At 43.1% G+C, this 25,057-nt stretch overlaps 1 protein-coding gene across 9 annotated transcripts in view; it reads right to left on the minus strand.

The window, feature by feature from the left end:
- Positions 1-1,214: 1,214 nt before the first annotated feature.
- The window catches only part of HNF1B (HNF1 homeobox B), a 74,353-nt gene continuing 50,510 nt past the window's right edge, over positions 1,215-25,057 (minus strand). For 4 of the 9 annotated variants that reach the window (XM_060203933.1, XM_060203934.1, XM_060203932.1 and 1 more), the window contains exons 7-8: positions 20,651-20,845; positions 7,962-8,902 (exon numbers count right to left, since the gene is read on the minus strand). In XM_060203933.1, the coding sequence (XP_060059916.1) occupies positions 8,628-8,902; positions 20,651-20,845 (470 nt within the window). In that variant the 3' untranslated portion in view covers positions 7,962-8,627. Of the gene's footprint in view, positions 1,457-7,961; positions 8,903-18,159; positions 18,279-20,650; positions 20,846-25,057 lie in introns of those variants that run through there. The other 5 variants (XM_007516956.3, XM_007516955.3, XM_016185499.2 and 2 more) reach the window with 3 other exon arrangements.

Below are 25,057 nucleotides of genomic sequence, written 5' to 3' on the forward strand. Positions count from 1 at the left end.
GCTAATCTACCTAACAATAGTCCTACTCTGACTTTAAGGCATTGCCCATGACTTTTTTTTTTTTTCAAATATTTTATTTATTTAGGGATGGGGGTAGATAACATAATGCATAAGCAAAGAGACTCTTATGCCTGAGGCAAAGTCCCAGGTTCAGTCCACCTTAAACCAGATCTGAGCAGTGCTCTGGTTCTTCTTCTAGGTTTGCCCTTCTTCTAGGTTTGCCCTCCTTTGAATCTGGAGAGGTGGCAGTTGTTGACTATGTGGGTCATAGTCTGTCTGGAGCCGCAGGGGCAGTTCGGGTCGTCTCTGGCTCCCCAGCGGTGGAACATAGCGGCGCACTGGCCATGGCCTGTTCGATAGCTATTGAGGAGGGCCCAATCATAACGTGCTAGGTCAAAGCCGCGTTGACGCTTTCAATCTCCTGCACCACCATAAACCAGAGCTGAGCAGTACTCTGGTAAAAAAAAAAAATAGAAGAAGAAGATTTTATTTATTATTAATAAGAAAAAAAGGAGGAGAGAGAGAAAGAATCAGACATCACTCTGATACATGTGCTGCCGGGGATTGAACTCAGGACCTAGTGCTTGAGAGTCCATGCTTTATTTATTGTGCTACCTCCCAGACTTTTATTTTCAAATCGCTTTTCTTTCTTCTTATTTTCATTTATCAAAGTAATAACAATGACTTGCTCCTTCCTTTGAAACTTGGGAGGCACCAGAAAGTGGTGGTATAAAAGTGTGCATTTGAGCTGTTTTCCAGACAAAAACTTTCTGAACTCTGTGACATACAAATGGCACATTCATTCACTAAAACAAAGACAAAAAAAGGAAAAAAAAACAAAAAACAACACTACTGAGAGTCGAAAATGTACTTGGTACCAGAGACTGGAAATAGTGAACAAAACATAATCCCTGCTCTCATAAATTTGCATTCTAATTGGGAGAACACATTTTTGTGATGGCAGGACTAGGATGTGCCATCTCCCTCACGGTGTACTCCCCCTAGAGGAGTTTATGCTAATAACTAATATCTATTAAGCATGGAAAGGGCTTTTGCACCTCATACCAGATTTAATTCTACTTTTCAGATCAAGAAACAGATTCAGAGAGGTTTAGTTGCTTTCCCAGGATCACACAGCCAACAACTGATAGAGCCAGGGTTTGAACTCAAGATTTGCCTTACTCTTCTAGCCTGAGCTCTTTACCACAACTCTGTACAGGCAGTAGTCAATATTTAATAGATGAACAAAGGGGTGGGTGAATGGTTAACTCCAACTACAGTGGCAGCCTGTTGTTTTTCTTCCATGATACAAATATGAGAGACATGTTTTAAGTTTTTCATTTACTTATTGACTCAAGCTTCCCAAAGTGTGGCTCCTGTCCAGAGTGGATTTCATAAACATTAAGTAACAAGGGCATCTTTCTCGTTACTATCCATGTTTCCTGGACGAGGCAACCTGTTTCACAAACATAATGATGACTTAGTATTGTAAAGTTTGTATAAAGCACTGTATTGTCTTTTCTGGGTTTGTGGTAGTCTCTGTATTAGTCACTTCCACTCCCAAAGATATGTTCCAATCCCTGAACATGCAGATGCTCCCTGAGAAGGAATAGGAGTCTTTGAAGTTCACAATAAAGAAGACTGTCTTAGATTATCCAGATGGGCCCTAAATGTAGTCATATGTATCCTTATGAATTAAAGAGGGAAACTTGAAACAAGAAAAGGCAAGGAGGGCTGGGAAGACAGCATAATGGTTATGCAAATGACTTTCATGCCTGAGAATCTGGGTTCCCAGGTTTAATAACCTGCATCACCATAAACCAGAGCTGAGCACTGCTCTGGTGAAAGAAAGAAAAAGAAAAGAAAGAAAGAAAAAAAGAAAGGAAGGAAGGAAGGAAAGAAAGGAGGAAGGAAGGGAGGGAGGAGAGAGAACAAGGAAACCAACCATGCAGGTAGAATTGGACAGAAGCAACCACAAGTTAAGCTGCCTGGCTGTTGCCAGAATCTGGAAGAGATAAGGAATAGATTCTCCCCTATACTTTTCAGAGGGCTGAACTAGTCTAGCTAACCACAGTGCTATGCTTACTACCTTATTTCAGAGATATAGATTTTAAACCTCCAACCTCTAGAACTATGAAAGAATGAATTTTGAGTGTTTTGTTTCAGCCACCACAGGAAATGAATATAGTCTCCTAGAAAGGGAGGCATGAGGGAGAAAAGGTCTGTAACTAGTGCAGGTGATTAGAGGATTCTCCCCACCCCCAGTGTATCTTTTTGGTCAGGATGCCCTAGAGAAAGCCTGGTTTGCAAAGCAAAGATCTAGAGATGCCCCTCATAAAGTCAGTGCACCTCCTTTCCTGCCCCTACACCCTTTTTCTACTTTTCTTTTTGCTGTCTATGAGTACCTGCGAAATTAATTATTTATTGTTGACTGTCAACAAGTTGAATGTAACCCCATGGGAAAGGTGACATGCTTAAAATGCTTTTCTCCTTGCTTAGCTGAGTAGGTGGCACTTAATAAGCACTCAATAAACATTTGTTGCATGAATGATTCCATGTCATGTCACTACCACCTAGAGAGCCCTAAATCACATCAGGAAATAATAATAGCAGGCAGTTACCAAGATGCTTTCTAAAAAGCTGCTTACAAATATGCTAAAGCCTATAACCAGATAATATTTTTCTACAATATTAGTTTTTGCTTCTCCTTCTTCTTCTTCCTCTTCTTCTTCTTCTTCTTCTTCTTCTTCTTCTTCTTCTTCTTCTTCTTCTTCTTCTTCTTCCTTCTTCCTTCTTCTCCTTCTCCTTCTCCTTCTCCTTCTCCTTCTCCTTCTCCTTCTCCTTCTTCTTCTTCTTCCTCTTCCTCTTCTTCTTCTTTTGAGGTCCTAAGCCTTGGCATCATCTTTGATGCTTCTATTATACTCTCCATTTAGACCACCAGGAAATCCTGGGTCCTTAAAATCTTCTACCTTCAAGACAACATCCATACTCAAGCTACTTCTTGCTCCCCTCACTCTTGGCCCCTGGCCTCAGCTTCCTAAAGGCATCTTTGCTGTCTCTCCAGGTACCTGCCGACAACTCACCAGTCAGAGGGATCCTTTAAGAATGTAAGTCATATCTCATTCCTGCTTGGTTCAAAACTCTCTGATGGTCCCCTTCTACCTTGGAATAGTCTTTAGAGAAGTCCTAGCAGATGCTGACAAGGCCCTCTGTCCTTTGTCATCATGTCCTAGTGCTCTGACCACCTGCCTCCCTGACCTACTATTCTCCCTCTGGACTTGAGCCTCCTCTAAACTCCTGCTGTATTTTTCATAGACTTTTTTTTTCTATCATCTCATTCACATGTAAACACACATGCATATGTTTACTGTCTGGTTCTCTCACTGCACTATAAACTTGAAGGATTTTTTTTACCTATCTTGTAATAGATAAACATCTCCTCTGTGCCTATAATATATAGCATAAAGTAGGACTCAGAAAATGCTTCTTGGACAAATAAATGGGAAACATGATTTTGAACTAGAAGATGATTCCTAAAGCAAATGATACACAGAAGGTTTATAATGGTCCAGGGGATAGACATGCTTTTATGCTGGGGTGCTGGGAAATTGTGCAGATGCAGTCACATCTGCCATGTTGTCCCCTCAGGCTACTGCTAGTTCCCACGAGAGTTGGGATATTCTCAGAGTGCCTGTTTCGCCATGTTGTGCCCTCAGGGCATTGTCTATTCCCCCCCCCCCCCCCCCCCGCGATATTTGGAGTGCTTTGGTCACTCCTCCCCCTTCCCATTCTCATGAGAGTTATTATCCTATCCTGGAGTGCTATGGTTACTCCTCCCCCTTCCCATTCTTGCGAAAGCTGCTCCTATAAAAGCCCTTCTTCTTCCGCACCTCTTTCTCTTGCCAGCGCTTCACTTTGGTGTTCAGATGCAGGAAAGGTTACTGCATGAGGCGGCCATTTTTGCTACCTCCATGTGGCCCAACCTGCTTCTCTAGCACCCAACTCTGAGGTGCCAGTACAAATAAAGATTTGTGTTCCCTCTTCGCTCCGGACCTCCTCTCTCTCTTCTCCATGGCACACAACAACACTGGGGTACTTTTGTTTTAAAATATCAAGTTGGGGCCAGGTGGTGGTGTACCTGGTTGGCACGCATGCTACAATGTACAAGGACCAGGTTTGAGCCCCTGGTCCCCACCTGCAGGGGGAAAGCTTTGCAAGTGGTGAAGCAGAGCTGCATGTGTCTATCTCCCTATCACCTTCTTCCCCCTTGATTTCTGGCTTTCTCTATCCAATAAATACATAAGATAATTAAATAATTTTTAAAAGAAAAGTAGTTCTGACTACATTAAAAATAAATAAATACTGTGGTCCAGGAGGTGGTATAGTGGATAAAGCATTGGACTCTCAAGCATGAGGTCCTGAGTTCAATTCCTGGCAGCATATGTACCAGAGTGATGTCTGGTTCTTTCTCTATCTCCTCCTATCTTTATCATTAATAAATAAATAAATTCTTTTAAAAAATAAAAATAAATATTAACTTTAGGGCGGGGTTAGATAGCATGATGCTTATGCAAAGAGACTCTCATGCCTGAGGCTCTAAAGCCCCAAGTTCAATCCTCCACATCACCATAAACCAGAGCTGAGTAGTGCTTTGGTTAAAAAAAAATACATAAAGAAGTTATGGGATATATACTTCATAGAGTCTAACTCACAATCAAAAAAGATATTATGTTCTTTGGGACAAAATGGTTGGACCTTGAGGTGATTATGCTCAGCCAAATAAAAGATGAAAGACAACTACTGGGTGGTTTCACTCATATGTGGAATCTAGAGAACTGAAACACATGAACTTGCAACAATCACTAAGACCTTGTGTGAGAACTATGATGCTTATTGTCAGGAGGGTAGGAGCACAGACCTTTGGTGGTGGACGCAGTGTGAAACCTTACCCTTGAATCTTACAATCTTGTCAATCATAATCACACATTTTTTTTAAAAAGGAAAAAACATATAGCTGTGGATTTGGGTGGTAGTGCAGCAGGTTAAGCGCACGTGGCGCAAAGTGCAGGGACTGGCGTAAGGATCCTGGTTCGAGCCCCCAGCTCCCCACCTGCAGGGGAGTCGCTTCACAGGCAGTGAAGCAGGTCTGCAGGTGTCTATCTTTCTCTTACCCTCTCTGTCTTCCCCTCCTCTCTCCATTTCTCTCTGTCCTATCCAACAATGATGGCATCAATAACAACAACAATAATGATAACAATAAGAAAAAAATATATATGTAGCTGTTTTGAATCTTGACTGATCATCCAGTATTTGCCTAGTTTATAGAATGACCTCTGAGAAAGATGTGGGGGGCTCGTGGAGTGGGGTGTGGTAGGATGGCTTTATCGGGCATTTGGTTTGAATAGCAATCATGCTATTCTCATAAATTTGATGTGATTGGGATGCACTGGCATGTATATATCCTACACAATTGTGTTGTTCATTAATGGCAACTCACATTTCCAAAGAAAATGTGACATATGCCATAGAAATAAATTCTATCACCTGATCAATTATGGACAATTTTCTTTATCAAGCATCAAGTTTGTAAAGTCATCTGGAAACATCAACCAAGCCCACATGCAAAGGCTGAGAGAATACTAGCTAACCACACACACAATGTACCAGACACAGTAATAAACATTCAACAGGTTATTAACTCATTCACTCTGCAAGTGAATACAGTAGGCACTGCTATTTTCACCTAGTTTTATGTAGGACAATGAGGACAGGGTTAAGTGGTGGTGTCTGAGATTCTAATCTAGGCATTCCAGCTCAAAAAAAAAAAAATCAAAGACCTGCCCCCAGCTGTGGACTAAGATCTTAGATTCCCCAACTGTCTGCATTGTGTTCTTATCCACATGAATGCAGCATTATCTAAGTTATCTATGCCTTTGGGGAGATTATTTCTCCTCCATGGATTTATAATGAAACTTTCTTGCCCAGAGCCCACCCTCAAGAGTGACAGCAGGTCATAATTAAAATGGAATCTCTGCTGTTAGCCTGGGTTCAGGGTATAAAGAGAGAATCTACAAATAGGTCCATAAGGTGCTGGAGGAAAGGACTAGCTGTATATGAACCTTCAGATTTATTTCCCACCTAGACCCACACACAGTGGGCATCCTTGCTGTCCTTTTAAGTGGTGGGGGGAGATCCTTGTTTGATTTAGAAAGGAAGTACTAACTACCTTGAGGACCCTGTTGCCAGGGTCACCTTCTCCATGTCTTGGTTTATATAGAGTTTGCTCAGGAAAAGTGTCTAGAGATTTATGTAACTCCAATCCACTTCTGCCCAGATGATCTGTTGGGTAAATAAGAACTTGAAGTTTCTCAGTGTTATAATTATTCTGTTGCAAGACCTAATATCTATCACATGTAGGTACTTGGTATTCTAGAAACAATGTTGAGTTTAGGCATTAGAGTTCCAATTCAACTGGGAATTGAGGTCTAGAGTCTCTACCTCTTCCTGGAATCTACAGAAGTTATCAATATGACAGCCTAGCCAACAAAAGATCTTGATCTTTCTCAATATGTGATGCTTGGTCTTGGCTCTGGCCTTCCTTAACTAAATCATGAGTTTTCTCTAGGCCACTTCAGCCTAAATTACATTGTCCAGGAGAGTCAGATACCAAAGGCCATATTCATTCATCCTTGGCCTGAGTACATGGTAGGTCTACAGGAAACCTTCCCCTTTCATTGAGAATCACAGCTTCTACTATACTGAAAAACCCATTGCTCAGGGACCAGTCAGCACAATTCCATCACTCACAGTGAGCTTGAGAAATGCTCTACCTAGAAGCAAAACCTCACATTCCAGTAGGTCTATGCTGTTCAAAAGAAATGACAGTAGGGGTGGGAGGGTAGGGTAGGGGGTGTCAGGTGAGGGTGGGTCATGGGTGAAATCAGAGAAAGGGATGAAAGTATAAACTCTCACTATAAAATAAACAAATCATGGAAATGTGCAGCATGGCAACTATAGTTAACAGTGTGTACCAATATCAAATCAGGGGCCGGGCGGTGGTGCACTTGGTTGAGTGCACATATTATAGTGCACAAGGATCCGGTTCGAGCCCTTGGTCCCCACCTGCAGGGGGAAAGCTCTAGTGAGTAGTGAAGCAGGTTTGTAGGTGTCTCTCTGTCTCTCTCCCTCTCTGTCTCCCCTCCTCCTCTCAATTTCTGGCTGTCTCTATCCAATAAATAAATAAAGATAATAAAAAATTTCCAATATCAAGTCAGTGTTACAAACTTCAGACTAATATACTACATTGTAGTATACTACAATGTAATATACTACATTGTATACATAGTTGTATCTAAAAAAAAAAGAGAGAGAGAGAAAAAGAGAGAGAGACAGCAGAGGACAGGTCTGTCTTTCTCCTTCCTGGAGTCAACGATGGATCATTTGTGAAAAAGGCCTTGCTGGTGGAGACCTTTAGTTTTTCATCTCTGGACCCTTTTTATTCATTGGAGTCACATCAGAGAGGGAAACCCAGGCATTAAGTAACATACTAAGAACCCCTTCTTCCAGGGATGACTTCTCAACACAAGAAAAGGATAGTAGGAAGAAAAGTTGGAATGAATGCTTAAAATAAGGTTAAAAAAAAAAAAGCTACCCATAAGCTTTGTGTCTTTGATCTGTTCCCCTGAGCACATTCACCAAAAGTCTTCTCTATCACTTTGCTTTTGTGAGTTGAAGTGATGAAAAACGTTCTGGCTCTTACTCCTCCAAGTATTGGGTATAGTCTGACTGGGGTTATGAACTCTTTCTACTTTAGCCACAATGCCGCACAATGACACTGGAATAAGCAGTAATGGGTGTGGTAGAGTAAATGGAAAGTGCCAAGGAAATGGGCTAAGGGCCCTTGGTTAGACTGTGGTATGGCAAAATGAAGTATTAAAGACAGATCAGACTCGGGGCAGTGATAAAATAAATTGTTTTAATGAGAGGCCTGCTCAAAGGGCAACTTGTTTCTTGTGCTACCAAAAAGTCCATTTCTCTGCCTTGGGGAAATGCACTGAACCCCAAACTCCACTAGAAGCTAGAACATTACTCTGGCACCATGTTCAACCCTTTTCAGGGCACCAGAGGTGCGCCTTAACATTAGAAGACTGGGGCTAGCTGGCAGTCAGTCCAAAATATACAGTCCCTGGGTATGTCCTGGCCAGGGGTAGGGGGTGGGGGCTTTGCTTCTGACTTCAGACATTTCTGTGGGGCGAAGTTAAAGAGGGTGAATCACTTTGAAAATTCAGTTCTGACCTTTACAAAGAAAACAATTAGGCACTTTAGTATTATATACAAGGCAGAGGGGGAGAGGAAGTGGGAGGAACATTGCACTTAATTACAATAGTTTATAGTTTACACCCATTAGACAAATTTACTTCTTTAAAAGAACTCTCAGGATTAGTTGGGGTGGGGGTAGGAGGAGGGGGTTTGTTGATATTTACAGAGTGTTTGGCTCAGTTCAATGCATGTGTCCTCAACATTTCAGTAACAGATTCAAGTTTTCACATCAGTTTGTTCGATGAAGGAACAGCGTGTAGACACTACAGCTTTCTTTCTTCCTCTTCCGTGGTTCCTCGGCTCCCATCTTAGGACAGAGGGGAGAACTGGTCACTCTGGGAGAGGCATCGTGACAATACTGCATAGAAGGGAAGCTGGGCTTCCGGCTGCACCTCTGGAAAGCAGAGCGGATTGTCTGAGGCGCCCGCAGTGTGCTGGGTAAGCAGGGACCTCTCGCAGGTGCTTGTCAGGTCACCAGGCTTTCCTGTGACAACTGCCCAGATGGTTGCGGCATGGAAAACAGGGTCCTTGTTGTCATGCACAGAGCAATGATGTGTGGGCATCACCAGGCCTGGAGAGGACACTGCAGAGAGAGAGAAAGAGAGAGAGAGAGAGGAGAAAGAGCTCAGTTGTGTGCATTTGGCAGAAATTGAGAGCCAACACAGTTGACCCTGTGTGTGTGTGTGTGTGTGTGTGTGTGTGTGTTTAGGGCTGGGAACCTAGTGTGTGCTCTGCTATGCTGGTCTTGAAGCATGCTCCTTTAGGAAGATCTGAGGACTGTCTTCTCTGGTCACTTCAGAAGACAGAAGTGAACTGCTGAAAGCCTTGAGAAAGTCATAGCTCGCTGACCTTTTTCCTGAAGTTGGGCTTCTCTTCCTGCGAGGGTAATTTTTATAATGAGCTCAGTGCAGTTGTAGTGACAGCTGGCTGGGAAATCTCTTTCCTCTTGTGAAAGTATTTCTAAGATGGCTATCAGCAGGAGCTCTCTAAAACACTGGTTTCCCAAACTTAATGAATCCATGAGTAACAGAAATCCATTTAAAACATTGATTCTGATTCAGTGTGTCTGGATGGATTTAAGAATCTGCATTTCTCATCAGTCTCCAGGTAGCCAATGCTGCTGTTTTCCTTTGAGTAGTAAGACCATAAGGCGTGAGAAAAATTATCAAATTACTCATCAGAGAAGGAGCATGGAAGATGACAGAGAGCTTTCTAGGGGCTCGTTAGCATTTGGAGAAGCTCAGAGGACCTGGGCAATGCTCCAAGGGTCACAGCCTCTGATAGCAGACTTCTGGGTGAGTCTAGGGCAGAAGAGCCCAGAGATGGAAACACTTTCCGAGAGGAGCCACACACCCTCTCCTGAGGCAGCTCTTTCTTCTGAAGTCCTGGCCTCATTCATTGCAGCTGCCATGAGACATCATCGCTCTCCTTTCCCCTGGTTGTTTCCTTCCGCCTCCTCATTCCCTTTCACCTTTGTTGTACCTTTTGACTTAGTGACTTAGTCTCTCAAACTCATCCTTCCCAGCACAAATACACACCTACTTAGCACTATTACTGAAGACCTATTACTATCTCATTATTATTTCACTGGCCTGTGCTCCCAACCAAAACTCTACATGAGATAGCCCTATGCCTATTTTACAGGTTAGGAAGACACAGCTCAAACTGTCCCAGACTGCAGAATTAGGAGTGTGTACAGCTAGAGATTTCAATGTTCTGATGATCTTCCAGCAGTTATTCTTTCTAGAATGCACTGAGGCTAAGAGATTCTGCTCACTTTGTCTGCTTAGCTGTTCACTCTCTCTGTGCCTCAGAGTCTTCACTCAAACATCAGAGGTTTTCAAGGTATTTGATGAGATGCTACTCATGGAATACTCAGAATGGTGACTGCAGTGACTGTTTCAATAACCCTGTGCAGCTCAGGACACCTCAGTCCACGTTGCCCTAGAGTGTTCTTCAGAGTGGGACTGAGCTGTGCACACTTTTAAGGAGACAGATTTCTAGCCCTTTCACATTCTTGAGGGCCTGTTCAGGGTCCTCTGATACCTTTTACCACCTCTTCCTTCCTCTACCCACCCCCTCTCTCAAGTCTCTTTATTTCCACTATCACCCCCCCCCTTTTTTTTTCTTCTTCCCAATTTTCAGATTTCAGATGGAGGAGAGAGAAAATGGCTTGTGACCTTGCAGGTTTCAATAGAAGAGCAAACAAGAAGGGCAGATAAGGAGACGCCAGCAAGATTCTATGACCTGTCATTAGGGATGGGCTTCCTTGCTATCAAATGTTTGCTCACATAGTAAAATGGTGGCAGAGTCCTAAATGTTGTCAGAGGAACTAGAGTTATTTGCCCCCTTCAGAGTCTAAACACAAACATCTGATAAGGAATGCACTGTGGTCCCTTAGAACTCAGACCCAAGGCTGTCCCTGGTGGGGCTCCCCAGAGAGTGCTGAGGAGCCCTTCTGAAAGGTGTGGTGATTGTTCAGGACATCCTTATTCTAAGAGGATTTGCTACATAATGGTAACTGTGAACATTTATCAAGGTCTTACTGTGTGCCAGGCACTATGCTAAATAAAAGCTTTACACCTATCATTGCATGAATTCCCCATCAACCCTTTGAGGTTGGTAATTATTCATTCAATACATTCCTGAGTGCCTTCTCTATGTGTAATGATTTTTTTAAATAGTAGGAGACATGCATTTAATCAAAGAATCATGATGTATATTTAATTTGAAATGGTAAGATTATTAAGACAAAAAAGGATAAGAACACAAAAATTCAGCAATTTATCTTAGTCATTAAAGAACAGAAGGAGCTTAAATAAGTTTCCCTGAAATAACTCTTCATCATGGAGAGAGCAAAAGCATTAAAAGTCATATAACTAAAAAAATCTGGATTGTAAATAATTCATGTGAAGGTCCTGAGACCAGAAAGTATACTGTAAGAAAAGTATTATAGATAAGAGAATTAAATTAGAATTGATAGTGAAAATGTTTTTCATAAACTTGGAGAAGGGTCAGGTCACATGACATAATACTGTCTATTTACTAAAAATTAGAAAAAACACAGATTTTTATATTAAGGAATAGAGAAGGAAACTGTTATTTAAGTGATATATATATATATATATATATATATACATATATATATATGATTTAGAAGGAAAAAGAAGATAAAGGTATATATTTGTCAAAAAAATTTTTTTTTTTTGTGAACAAGATCCTTACATTTTCAGAGTTTACATTCAGGGGAGGGTTTTGAGCAATAAACATATTCTCCAAATGCACATATATCACACATATATACATTTTAAATGGAGATGAAATGTTTGAGGAGTGTGCATTTTAAGAGGTTAGAGTAACTTAAGGGAGAAGGGAATAACTTGCAGAGGAAAATCAGGTGATAATTTCACACTCTTCGAGGTATTGACATATGAGCTGAGACATATGGAATAAAGGAGCAAGCATGTAAAGGTACACACTGAGGGGTCTCCCAGGCAGCAGACAGCATACAAGTCCTGAGGCAGGCTGGCTTCAGCTCTGATTCAATTGAAATTGAGTGGAAGAGGAAATTGAGTGCCTTTGGTGCCTGAGGCTCTAAAGTCCCAGGTTCTGGCCCCTGCCCCACCAAAAGCCAGAGCTGAGTAGTATTCTGCTAAAACAAACAAACAAACAAACAAACAAATGAGTGAAAGCCTGGAAGTGTTTGTGTCAGTTTGGCTGCCATGGGAAGTTGCTGGAGAGTTTTGAAATGGAGAAACCTGAGGAGGAAGCAATTCAGGCAGGAAGAAATTGGGCCAGAATGAGTGCTTTCCTATTTTAGGTGCATTCAAATTGAGAGGCTTATCAGATACATGAGGCATGTACATGACATGCCCAAGATAACTTGGATTTGTAAATGTGCACTCAGGGTAGAGGTTGGTGCCAGAGGCTGATTATAGGATCCATCAGTGTGTACACTTGATGCAATCAGGGGATTTGAGATTACCCAAAAGGGAAGAGAAGAGAAGAGGGTAAAGCATAACCCCTGAGATCCCATGACAAGTAATTGTGGGAAGATGAGTTGCCAGCTAAGGAAATGAGGACAGGCTGTGACAAGGAGATTAAGAAGTCAGCATAGGACCCAGGAAGAAAACACAGCAGGTACACACAGATTTTACATGCCTGAGGGCCTAGACCATAGGCATTATCCTGGTTCCACCACATGCCAGAACTGAGCATTGCTGTGGTCTCTTTCTCAAATGGAATAAATTTAGAAAATAAACTTTAAAAAACAATAGTAAGGAAAAGAAAATCATTTTTAAAAGTAACCACTGGATTTGGCAACATGGAGGTATTCATGAGCAGGACAAGAGTGCTTTCAGTGGAGTGTGAGTTCAAAAGTCAGTCTGGGGAGTTGGGCAGTAGCACAATGGGTTAAAAGCAGGTGGCGCTAAGCACAAGGACCGGCATAAGGATCCTAGTTCAAGCCTCTGGCTCCCCACCTGCAGGGGAGTGGCTTCAGGTGAAGCAGGTCTGCAAGTGTCTGTCTTTCTCTCCCCCTCTCTGTCTTCCCTTCCTCTCTCCATTTCTTTCTGTCCTATCCAACAACAACAACAACAACATCAATAATAACTACAACAATAAAACAACAAGGGCAACAAAAGGAAATAAAGAAAAAAAGATAAACTAAATAAAAATTATGTATATATATATATGTCAGTCTGGAATAGTTTTAAGAGAGAATGGGGGGCCAGGTGGTGGCGCAATGTGCAAGGACCTGGGTTCGAGCCCCCAGTCTCCACCTGCAGGAGGAAAGCTTTGCAAGTAGTGAAGCAGTGCTGCAGGTGTCTCTCTGTCTCCCATTTCTACCACCCCTTTCTCTATTTCTGGCTGTCTATAGCCAATAAATAAATAAAGATAATAAAATTTAAACAAAAAAAAGAGAATTGGAAGTGAGGAAGTAGACACTTTTGCTATTATTAATCTCTGACATTAACTGATGTTCTATTAGTTGAAAGTAATGATTGTAATTCAGATCTAAGACCCTTATTTGACCTCTCTATAAAGGAGGAAGTGGGGCAATGGGCAGAGAAATTGAGGAAATCAGAATCATCTCACAGCCTGCCTGTACTTGTTCTAACCTTGGTCAGTGCTTGGCGTGGTCTCGCCTCCAGGAGCTTTGCAGGAGCTCAGGCATAGACCTACTCAGAGGGTATGTCACCAGCAATTAAGACCTAAAAGGAGAGGAGGCAGAAGCTCTGGAAAGGGAAGGTGATGGTAGCTGCAGAAGGATTTATATTAAGAAAGACCCAGTCTCAGGCTCCTAAAACATGATCTACAAGGGCCTGGAACAAGTCTTCCTCAACAATGGGAAATACTGGGATCAGGTCCAAGTTCAAATCCTAACTTGAGCCATACAATTGCATAACCTTGGGTCATTACAATGAGTGATTAAGAATGGGTATTAGAAAGTGTTGTTTAATAAATTTGTAGTTATGGGTGGGGGGGTAGATAGCCTAATGGTCATGCAAAGAGACTCCCATGCCTGAGGCTGGCTCCAAAGTCTCAGGTTCAATTCCCAGCACCACTATAAACCAGAGCTAAACAGTGCTCATATTTAGCACAGGAGCCTCTTTAACCTCTGCATCCCTGTGGGTCTGAGTGCACATCCTGTGGTCACAGCTAGGAACATTCCAGGCTGCACTAATTTCAGGACTCATCTTCCTCGGGTAGTGTAATGTTCAACCTGCCTTTGGAGAATGGAACATTCCAAATCACTTTCTTTCTAGGCAGATCATGCCTTTATCTCAAGGTAACTATGGTGGTGCTAGGGATTAAACCTGGAACTATAAAGCCTCAGGTATGAAAGTCTTTTTTGCAGCCTAGAATGTTCCTAGCTGTGACCACAGAATGCAAGCTCAGACCCACAGGGATGCAGAGGTTACATAAGCTTCTGCAACAAATATGGGTCCCAGATCAAATCGATGGGGTTTACAGTTAACAGTATTTATATACTGTTTTCATATCTGGGAGCTACTCTCTTCCCTGATTCAGCTTTCTAGTCCTTTTTCCAACTCTTGACACCATCTCCTCAGACAATGTCTTTGGTCCACCTGCATGTTATCTGTCAGGCTCAGGGAAAAAATAATAAAGTCATGGGCCTTTTTGGAATATACCTAGAACAGCTCTACCAGCATTCCTCCAAAACGGAGACCCCAAATCTCATCTTCTATATTCTTGCCTTTAGGTTCCTGATGAGTCAACAATCTGTTCTGCTTTATATCTTAACTCATTTTCAGCCACCAGGTTCCAGATGCTACCATGATGCCAATCTGACTTCCCTGGGCAGACAACCCCACCATGTGTTCTGTAGCCCCGCCTCCCCAGATCCCTGCCCCACTAGGGAAAGAGAAAGACAGGCTGGGAGTATGGATCCACCTGCCAATGCCCATGTTCAGTGGATAAACAATTATAGAAGACAGACTTCCCACCTTCTGCACCCCATAATGATCCTAGGTCTATGCTTCCAGATGGACAAAGAATAGGAAAGCTTTTGGGGGTGGGTGGGATATGGAACTCTGGTGGTACAAATTTTGTGGAATTGTATCCCTCTTATGGTCTTGCCAATGTTTCCATTGTATAAATAAAATTGTTTAAACACCCCACTCTCTCAACCTGACAGATCATCCAGGCAGAAAATCAATAGAGAAATGGAGGAGCTAAATGAAGAGATAGATAAACTAGAAGTATTGGATATTTTCAGAGTAAAAATGGTGATTTCACTGTCTTCAGCCCATCTTGGATGGAGCTTGAAGAAATCATGTTCAGTGAAATAAATAAGAAACATAAGGATGAACATGGGATGATCTCATTTACTGGCAGTAGTTGACAAACAAGATCAGAAGAGAAAACAGTAAGCAGAACTTCTACTGGAATTGGTGTATTGCACCAAAGTAAAAGACTCTGGGGTGGGTAGGGAGTTCAGGTCCTGGAACAGGATATTAAAGGACCTAGTGGGGTTGCATTGTTGTGTGGAAAAACGAGAAATGTTAGGCATGTACAAACTATTGTATTTACTGTCGACTGTAAAACAATCCCCCAATAAAGAAATGAAGAAGAAAAAAAAAAAAAAGAAAGTCTTTTTGCATAACCATTATGCTATTTCCTTGGCTCCTTTTTATACTTTAAAAAGTCATTTATTTCACATGAGAGAGCAGATAAGCACCTCACTCCAGTATGTGTGGTGCTAGCAAATGACTGCTGGATCTCCCACATGCAAATCCTGTGCTCTAGCTGCTGGGCCACCTCTCCTCTGTTATCTTTGTATTTCTCAGGAGGTTTCAACAAAAAGAAAATCCTGAGAAGTATAGACTGTGAAGTGTTCCATGAATAGCTGTATTCTCGCTAGGTAGGGCTATCATCCTCTTCATCCTGGAGACAGTCTAGCATCAGCCTCCCTGACTGTGTGGGGATTTGGAGACCATGCTACACTGAGTCTAGAGAGCCATGCATACAGCGTCAAGGTCGGCTGGCCACTCTGTCCAGTGAAGGGGAGAAGTCATTTAAGGGTTGGTACAGTGTCTCAGAGAGCATCTTGAAGCATTTTGATTAAGAGACCATTTCCTGAATTTGGAGGACTTGTTTCAACAAGAAAGCATCAAAGTCAACTTGGGAAAGACAGGAATAATTAATCAGTCCTGTTGAGGGCTGGCCAAGCGGCAGATGGACTGATAAACCTTTCAAAGGAGGAGCTATTCCCAAGGAGGGCTGCTGCGCCTGGCTGCCCCCCTGATTGAGATTTGCGAGCACGGAGAAATGTTTTCCCTGCTCACTACAAAGAGTGGGAACTCACATGGGAGTTGAAGGGCAGGGCAATGAGGGGCATCCTTTCATCTTCCACTGGGTGAGAGAAGAGTGGCAGAGCAGGTCCCACACACCTCTGCCTCTCCTAGCTCTAGAGCCCAGCTGCGCAGCTCATATGCATGTGTGAGCACCAAAGGTGTACCAGACACTTAATCTGCATGCCCTAGTCAAAGGTCCTCAGAGAAAGTAGATGCTACAGCTCTTGTGCTCAAGATAAAGAAATGAAGGCTGGGGGCTGGGTGGTGGCACACCTGGTTGAACGCACATGTTACAATGTGCAAGGGCCCAGGTTCAAGTCCCTGGTCCCCACCTGCAGGGGGAAAGCTTCACGAGTGGTGAAACAGGGCTGCAGGTGTCTCTCTCCCTCCCTAACATCCCCTTCCCTCTAAATTTCTGGTTGTGTCTATCCAATAAATATAAAGATTTAAAAATTCTAAAAAAAAATTTTAAAAAAATGAAATGAAGGCTTAGGCCAGATGGTGGTGCACCTGGTTGAGTGCACATGTTACAATGCGCAAGGACCCAGGTTCAAACCTCTGGTCCTCATCCGCAGGGGCAAAGCTTCACAAGTGGTGAAGCAGTGCTTCAGGTATGTCTCTGTCTCTCTCCCTCTCTATATTCCTCTTTCTCTCAATTTCTGGCAGTCTCTACAGAAAAATCAATAAAGATAATTTTTTGAAAATGAAAGCTTAAGGAGAGGTCAAAGTTACCAAGTAAGTAGTAGAATCAGGACTAGAACCCAGCAGCTCTGTGACACTGTAGGGTTAAGAGGAGATGGGGGCAAAGGGAAGAACAGTGCAAAGACCATGAAAGGGCCTGCTTGGAAGCACAAGGTCAGGGATGGCATGTAATGTATAGGATGCAGATGAAAAAAAAAAAAAAAGACCATCAACCAGACCAAGCCTTGCTGAGAAGCTCTGATGTGAAGTTCAAGGTTGTTACCTATTTATCTAATAATCAATAAAGGCCAAACAGTTCCCACACTGCACAGACCCCAGCCACTAAAAGGTCCTATTGTGTTACTTTGAAATTATCCTTCACATTCAAGTTTCTTGTCCTGTTTTCTCAGTGTCCAGCTGTCCAAGTTGCAGTGAAGAGCCTCTCTGTTGGTTGTCATTACCACTCCATCACCTCTGCATAGAGGTGGGAATTAGTCATCAACTGTAAGGGTAACTAAGCCTTGGGATTCTGTACTTTCAGTGTCCCAGGAAGTTGATGCTAAGTTTCTCTCTTTTTTTGATTTTTAATTTTTAAAAAAATTATATTTATTTAATAAGAGACAGCCAAAAATTGAGAGGGAAGGGGGTGACAGAGAGGGAGAGAGACAGAGAGACACCTACAGCACTGCTTCACCACTTGTGAAGCTTTCCCCCTGCAGGTGGGGACCGGAGGCTTGTTACAGTGCACAATGACGGTGTCCTTGTGCACTGTAACACGCGCACTCAACCAGGTGCACCATCACCTGGCCCCCTAAATTTCTTTATAAAACACCTAGTGAAAAAGGCCCTTGGAAAGGTCAAGTTTGCCAATGGGGACAGTCACAGGTTGGGCCATTCTTTGGAGCTAATATTATTCTGTGATTAGCACAGATATTGGAATGGAGGAATCAGCCTTAGGACCCGTGACTGACTATTCACCTTTTTCCCACTGACTAAGTTGTGAAAAATCCTTAGGGATTCATTTTGCAAAGCATAAGGATCTGGCTTCCTGAGCCTTCCACGGATCACTAATCAATCCATCTGGGCATACCCACTCTCCATGCCTATAGCCGCTGTCTATTCCAGTCTCCAGTGACTAATTAAATTTCAACACTTATTTAGTGTTCTTGTTGGGGGTGCTGGGTGAGTAATAAGACCCTTTAGTCTGTGATTGCGAGGAGGACTCCTTTAGCAAGAAACAGGGACATTAGAAGCAGCAGGGTTTATACATGTCACACTCTCTGCATATCAACAGTCTTAGTCATCCCTTCCCACCCCATCCTCTTCTTTCTGGCATTACCTGTTTACTGGAAGACATATTGGTGAGTGTACTGATGCTGCTGGTATCTGTGACCACCATTGCAGATGGAAACCGGGATGTGTGGGAATACTGGGGGGGTTCCTGTTTGTGTGTGTACACTGGAGAGACAGTGAAGACAAAAACCAAAGGTCAGGTCACACGGATTTATGCACAGCTATAGAACCCCTATCTTGCACTACAGCTTCTGTTTCCTTAGGCAGATAAAAGGGAAAGGTGTTGGTAATACTTGGAAAGGCGGTATGACATGGTAAAAAAGAATGGCTATGTATCTAAGTCCTGGCTCCTTAATCAAGTTACTTAACCTCAGTCCCTTCACATGTAAATTGAGAATGATATGTTATAGAATTAGAGGAGATCATATCTAAAGAACTTTATGCCAGGAGTTGGGCGGTAGCACACGTGGTGCAAAGTGCAAGGACCAGCGTAAGGATCCCGGTTCGAGCCCCTGGCTCCCTACCTGCAGGGGAGTCGTTTTGCAAATGGTGAAGCAGGTCTGCAGGTGTCAAAAAAAAAACAACTTTATGTCAAATAAACAAACAGTTTTGCAAAGTCCCTAGTATGGAGTGGTAGTGGACAGTATTTCTCTACTAGGAGCACTTCTGTTGCTTTGATTAAAAAAATAATCATCTTAGGTGCTTGAGTCAACTTGTGACCCTCAGATGTATGTGGTACATCTGGAATTTTACAAAAAAAAAGGAAAACTTTAAGTAGCTGGAAAACATGAGGAAGCTGCTCAGCAAATGCTTCCCTTTCTGCCATCATAGACTTATGATGTAACAGAAGTATGAAGAATAATAAAACAGGTGACTATATGCAAATGAAAACTCCAAAAACAACTCATTTTTGGACACATTTTTTTAGTTTTTTAGTTTTTCTGAAACTTTCCCATCAAATCTACAGCCTTTTGACTTATGCTAGCTACCCATAAGATTCATTTACATTGTGTGTGACTTGACCAACTAATGAAAGCATGAAAGTGCTTGGCTGTGAGGAAGGGATCAGCCTGTTCTACTAGAGTTTTCCATTTAGGAATCGGAGTGAAGGTCACACTTGTCTGCTTCTTCTGCCTGCCCTTCTATTCAGGTATGCTGCTTATCTCTTGGTCTGGGGTCCTGTGGGCTATCTCTTTGTGGTCAGCTATCTCTTTGTTGATCAGTGGCTGGTGGCCACTTTCTGTTCCACCCAGGCCTGGCTAGTGAGGATGATGGGGGCAGGGCTGAGTGGGGTGCACAGTATCAGACCCCGGAAGGAAGGACAGTGGGGCAGCTGGTCCCAGACTACTGCAAGCTGTGGCAGATTGTTTACATACCATGAAAATGTGATTGGAATGTGAGATGGTGCTTAGAAACCAGCTCCACAGGCCTGAGAGGGGGATAGAGTTCTGAGGACAAAAAGCTGAACTTGGCTGCTCTCTCTCAGGCCCACGTCTCTGCCTACACAGCCAGCAGAGAAACTCAACCCTCTTCCCCGTCCCTCTATAAAGCTATTCTTTAATAAACTGTCACATTCTTTTCTGCAACTCTTTATGCTTATACTCCATATCTATTTTTACTTTATCTCCATAATTACTCTACATGCATATTTCCATTTTGTGGATGAGGAAATTGAGGCTCAGAGTGACAAAGTAACTTACCATCGGCTACACAGTTGGTAATTTTAGAGCCAAGATTAAATCTTGGCCTGTCTGACTATAAACTAGCACTCTATTCTTGAGACTTCTGTAGTGTTCCTCTGCCACCATCTCTGAAGCAGGAAATCATATCTTTTATGATGTCTCCCTAAGTCTGTCTATAGGGCAAGGCCTATGGTCTGATATGGCCAAAGAACTGACCAGGAGCTTTGGGGCAGATGGGAAATAAGTGGTTGGACAAAGACACGGGGCAGGAATATAAAGTGAACATGGGAAATAACCTCTGTGTTTGGGGTGGGATGGGAAAGACACATTAATATTTCCCAGGATGACATTCTGGTGGTGTTTTCACTAAGTTCACGGTACTTGGTTAGGTATGTTTACAGCATGCAGAATGTAAGGTATGGGAATTCTGGTAGATTCTTCAATTTCAGGGAAGGCAAACACAATGCAAAGTATATGTCTGTTCTACTTACTTGGTAATGGGTGCTTGGAATTTTGGATTGAAGAAGGGTAAATTGAACTGCATGGGGAAAGGTGGTTGGTTGGTAATCTCCCCATAGATGTTAGACTGGGAAGCTGTGTCTTATGCATGATACCCCACATCCCCTGTCCTCTTTAAACCTCCCCCTAGGGATCTGGAGGGTAGAGAAGAAAGCTGGAAAAGGCAAAGTACTGCACAAGAGTTATGTGTGAGAAATTGTTTTGGTTCATAATAGGTTGAGAAGAGCGATCAAACTTCTAATGTTCACAACCAGAGAAGGCAGAGGTTGCCCCAGTGAATCCTTTATGTGCCTTTCCCACCCCAACCCCCAGCCCCTCCCGTGCCTGTGTTCTTACTGTGGGAATTCTGCAGCTGCGTCACAGCAGCCATGAAGGGCGGTTGGGCCATGTGGCTTCCCGGGCTCTGCTGCATGAGGGGCTGCTGGTGAGGGCTGTGCAGCTGCTGGGAGAACTGGACGGGCTGAAGGGCTGCCAGGCTTCCTGCCACGCTGTTGATGACAGGGACACTCTGTGCTTGGGAGGTGTTGAGGCCTGTAGGAACAGGAGGAAAAGGTGAGAAATGGCTGCAGGGTCAAGGAGAGGTGGATGGATAGGAAGGCTTGTTCATAGAACCCTTATCACATGATGAGCACTGTGAAGTTCATTGTAGAAGAGACTGCATAGGAAGCAACTTGATAAGACTCATTTTCATTTGTTTCATGTGGTACAGAGGAATGAATTCAGGGCCTTGCTTGTGTGTGATTACCACCGCTGAGCAACTTGCCCAGCCCAATTTCTTCATTATTTTTCTTCTTGGAGGTGAGGGTTGGAGGGGAGAGGGAGAGATTGCTACCTGAGCCAGTCCTTGGGCTGCACACTATGTGTGCTTAACCAGCTGCACTACCAAGGGAGAGATTGATAGAGATGAGATACAAACATGGCACTGCTCCATTATTCATAGTGCTTCTGTGTGGCACCAGGGCTCAAACCCTGGGCCTCAGATGTGTGAGCTATCTCGTGGTTCTAAAAAACTCTATAGACTGAAAACTAAAGCTTGGAGCGCTTAAATTCCAAGATAGAATTGGCTGGATAGAACTGGAATTCCCGGATGGAGATGGCTTTTAACAGATCTGAGACCTGGTGGGTCTCCTAAAGTCACCAGGTGATCTTCCAAATCTTGAGGTTGTCAAGACTCTGGCAAAGGTGACCCTACATTCCCAGTCCATCCGTGCCTGATTTAGGCTTTCCCTGCTGGACTCCGGGCCCCTAAAGGTCTCCAGTCTAAGGTGCAGATTAGTGTCCAGATATGTCTGTCCAGAAGAGGGCAGGAGTGTGCAAGGACCCACATTTTGACTGACAAAATGAAAAATAACCCTTAGCTATTCTGGGAACATGAGGTGTGAAGACCTTCTTGCACTGACTAATCCAAAGCTCCTAGAATAGGGCAGTGTCTATTCACTTGGCTGCTGTAGACAGGAAACATAGCACCAGAACTCAGTGTGTCATTCCAAGCTTTGGGTCCATGATTGCTCAACAATTTGTTTGGCTTTGTATGTTAACTCTCTTTTCAGCCACCAGGTTCCAGATGCCATCAGGATGCCGGCCAGGCTTCCCTGGACTGAAGACCCCACCAATGTGTCCTGGAGCTCAGCTTCCCCAGAGACCCACCCTACTAGGGAAAGAGAGAGGCAGACTGGGAGTATGGACCGACTAGTCAATGCCCATGTTCAGCGGGGAAGCAATTACAGAAGCCAGACCTTCTACCTTCTGCAACCCTCAATGACCCTGGGTCCATGCTCCCAAAGGGATAGAGAATGGGAAAGCTACTGGGGAGGGGGTGAGATATGGAGATTGGGCGGTGGGAATTGTGTGGAGTTGTACCCCTCCTACCCTATGGTTTTGTTAATTAATCCTTTCTTAAATAAAAAAAAAAATAAAAAAAAGAAGGAAAAAAAAAAGAACTCAGTGTGTCTGTGAAATGTACTTATCTTGTTGGGAAGCACAAAGTTTGCTGTATAAAAATGATCTAGTATAGGAAGCTAAGGGTTGACAGTTATAGTGAGTCTTGCTATCATTCTTATCTGGGGAGTAAGGGCCTATATAGGCCTATATAGTTCTGTCTTGCAATTATATCCTCTCTCTCTCTCTCTGTCTTCTTACTGCTACCAGGATTCTTGCTGGATCTTGGTACCTGCACAACAAATCTAACACTCCAGGAATCCATTTTCCCCCCTTTATTTGATAGGACAGAGAAAAACTGAGAGGGGAGGAGGAGATAGAGTGGGAGAGAGAAAGCAAGGAACCTACAGCACTGCTTCACCACTTGTGAATCTTCCCCCCTACAGGTGGGGATCTGAAGACTTAAAACCCCAGTCCTTGCTCATGGTAATGAATGTGTGAACTCAACTGGGTATACCACTGCCCAGATAATGTGACTATATTCTGAGGCTTTTTTTTTTCCCCAGGAATTTTAAATTTTATTTTTAAAAAATTGAGAACATTCACAAGGGGAAGAGAGAGAGAGAGAGAGAGAGAGAGAGAGAGAGACCTCCTTTACTCACATGGCAATAGGGGCTCATCCAGGCAAGAGCTTTTTTTTTCTTAAATTGTCTCCAAGGTTATTGCTGGGGCTTAGGGTTTACACTACGAATCCATAGTTCCTGGTGGCCAATTCTCCCCCCTTTTTTTTTCTTTCTATTTTATTTTTTTACATGACAGGACAGAGAGAAATTGAAAGGGAAGGGAGATAGAGAGGAAGAGATAGATACCTGCAGACCTGCTTCACCATTTGTGAAGCATCCTCCTTGCAGGTAGGTAGCTGGGGTTTGAATGGTTATCTGTGTACAGTGATAGGTGTGCTTAACCAGGTGCCTCTCCACCCACCCCTTGAGGCCTCTTTAGAACTGAGGTCAGTGCTACAAAGATTTGATACTTGGAGCCCAACCTCCATTTGCTTCCCATCTGGTACCCTGGGGAAGATACTGAGCAGAGTGGAAACAAGAGGATGAGGGGAAGACACTCCATCCTCTAGCCTGGAGCCACCAGAGTTCCTTGGACCTTGCTTCCTGGGAAATGAAGGTGAAGAATAGGATGAAGGGGGAAAACCCAGAATAATGTTTCTTTTAAGCAAATGCAGAGAAAAAGAAAGGAATTTTATAAGCAGATTCATGGAGAGTCCTCCATGGAGATAGCACAGAGACTTCAACAATAGCCTTCTCAGAGCTTTAGGAGATACTGTTATCAGGTACGTAAAAGATGAAACTCTATCTCCACCCATATCAACAGTAGTGTTGGGGGAACAAGGCACAGGCACAGGACCCTCTGACCACCTTTAGAATAGCTCTATCTCCAGTTCCCCAGGGAGCTCAGCTTGTCTCCAAGAGAGTTTTTTCACTGATAGCCTAGAATCACCTTCTCTCTCCTCTGATGGTCTCAGCCACCTAAGAGGTCCTGTGGATTTGCTGTTTTCTGAAGAACCCATCTTGCAGAAAATCTTTGTCCAGAAAGGCAAATTATTTGTCCAGAATGGATAACATTTGAGGGCAGTTCTGAAACCTGACTGTTGATTCTGAATCACCTCGGGGAGCTCTTTTAGCCCTACCCAAGACATAATGAGTCAGAACCTTTGGAGGTGAGTGTCAGGAATCTTATTCTCAATATAGTCTGCCATCTTGTTGTGCCTCAGTTCCCGGACTGAGATCCACTGACGTCACTGTAGTCCTATGGACTATGTCTCCTGGCTTTTTCTTCTGTTTGGGGGCACTGGCTCCTGCTTGAGAAGGATGCTGTCCAGTCCAGAAGGTGAGTAGAGAATGAAGGAACAGTACTGCTACGTAATCTGTCATCACATTCTCTGTGGGCCTCTGCAGGGCCTCAAGAGAGGGCACGTAATGGAGGCACAGAGTGATGGCTTACCAACCAGTGCTTCATCCAGATACTCCAGAGAGCAGGAACACTGTCTCAGCCAAGTTTTCTGGTGTTCCTTACCATTTATGTCTGTCCTACTCCAAGTACTCTCTCTCTTCCAATGGCTCCACACTTTGATATCTCTGGTGTTCAATACTTCAATATGTTGGTGTTGCCATATGGGATTCAATTATTGTGAAAAGTTAGAAAAGGCTGGGTGGAGAACATTAGAAGGAACAAAAGAGAAAAATATGTAATAGCTCCAAGGACAATTTTAGTTCATGTCCAAAAGTATACAAAACTATGTGTATCAACTAAAGCTGGACTTGGAAAGAGTGAAGGCAAATGGGATGTCTGTGTACCATTTTGGCCACAGAAATAAAGAGGTGGGGTGCTTCATCCATGGGTCTTTTAACTAAATATCCTAGAAGTCAAACAAGCTGGTTTTTCTGTTATTTTGCATCTCATCTCATTGTCAGCCCAAACCTGGTATTGAGATGGTTACCACATTCCTGGAGAGGAATAGGCACTATATTTTGAATGAAAAGGTAGTATATTTGGAAATAAAGATTTTTTCTTGTTAGTCTCCTTTCCCATACTGCACTGCAAAAAAAAAAATGCAGAGGGCTTCAATTTTTGAACAGCTGAAGATAAGGTAAGAGACAAAATCATACTCAGTAAATGTTTTGTGCTTCTTATGGACCTAGCCCTAATTTCCCTTTTAAAGAATGAATAACACTTTCTTTAAAGAAAAAAATGGTTGAGAAATGGCAGATATCTCAGTGGGTAGAGAACATGCTTTACCATGTGAAAGGTCCTAGGTTAAATCTTCGGTATCACATGGGAGACCACGGGCAG

The sequence above is a fragment of the Erinaceus europaeus genome, chromosome 12 (assembly GCF_950295315.1).
Source record: "Erinaceus europaeus chromosome 12, mEriEur2.1, whole genome shotgun sequence".
Lineage (NCBI taxonomy): Eukaryota > Metazoa > Chordata > Mammalia > Eulipotyphla > Erinaceidae > Erinaceus > Erinaceus europaeus.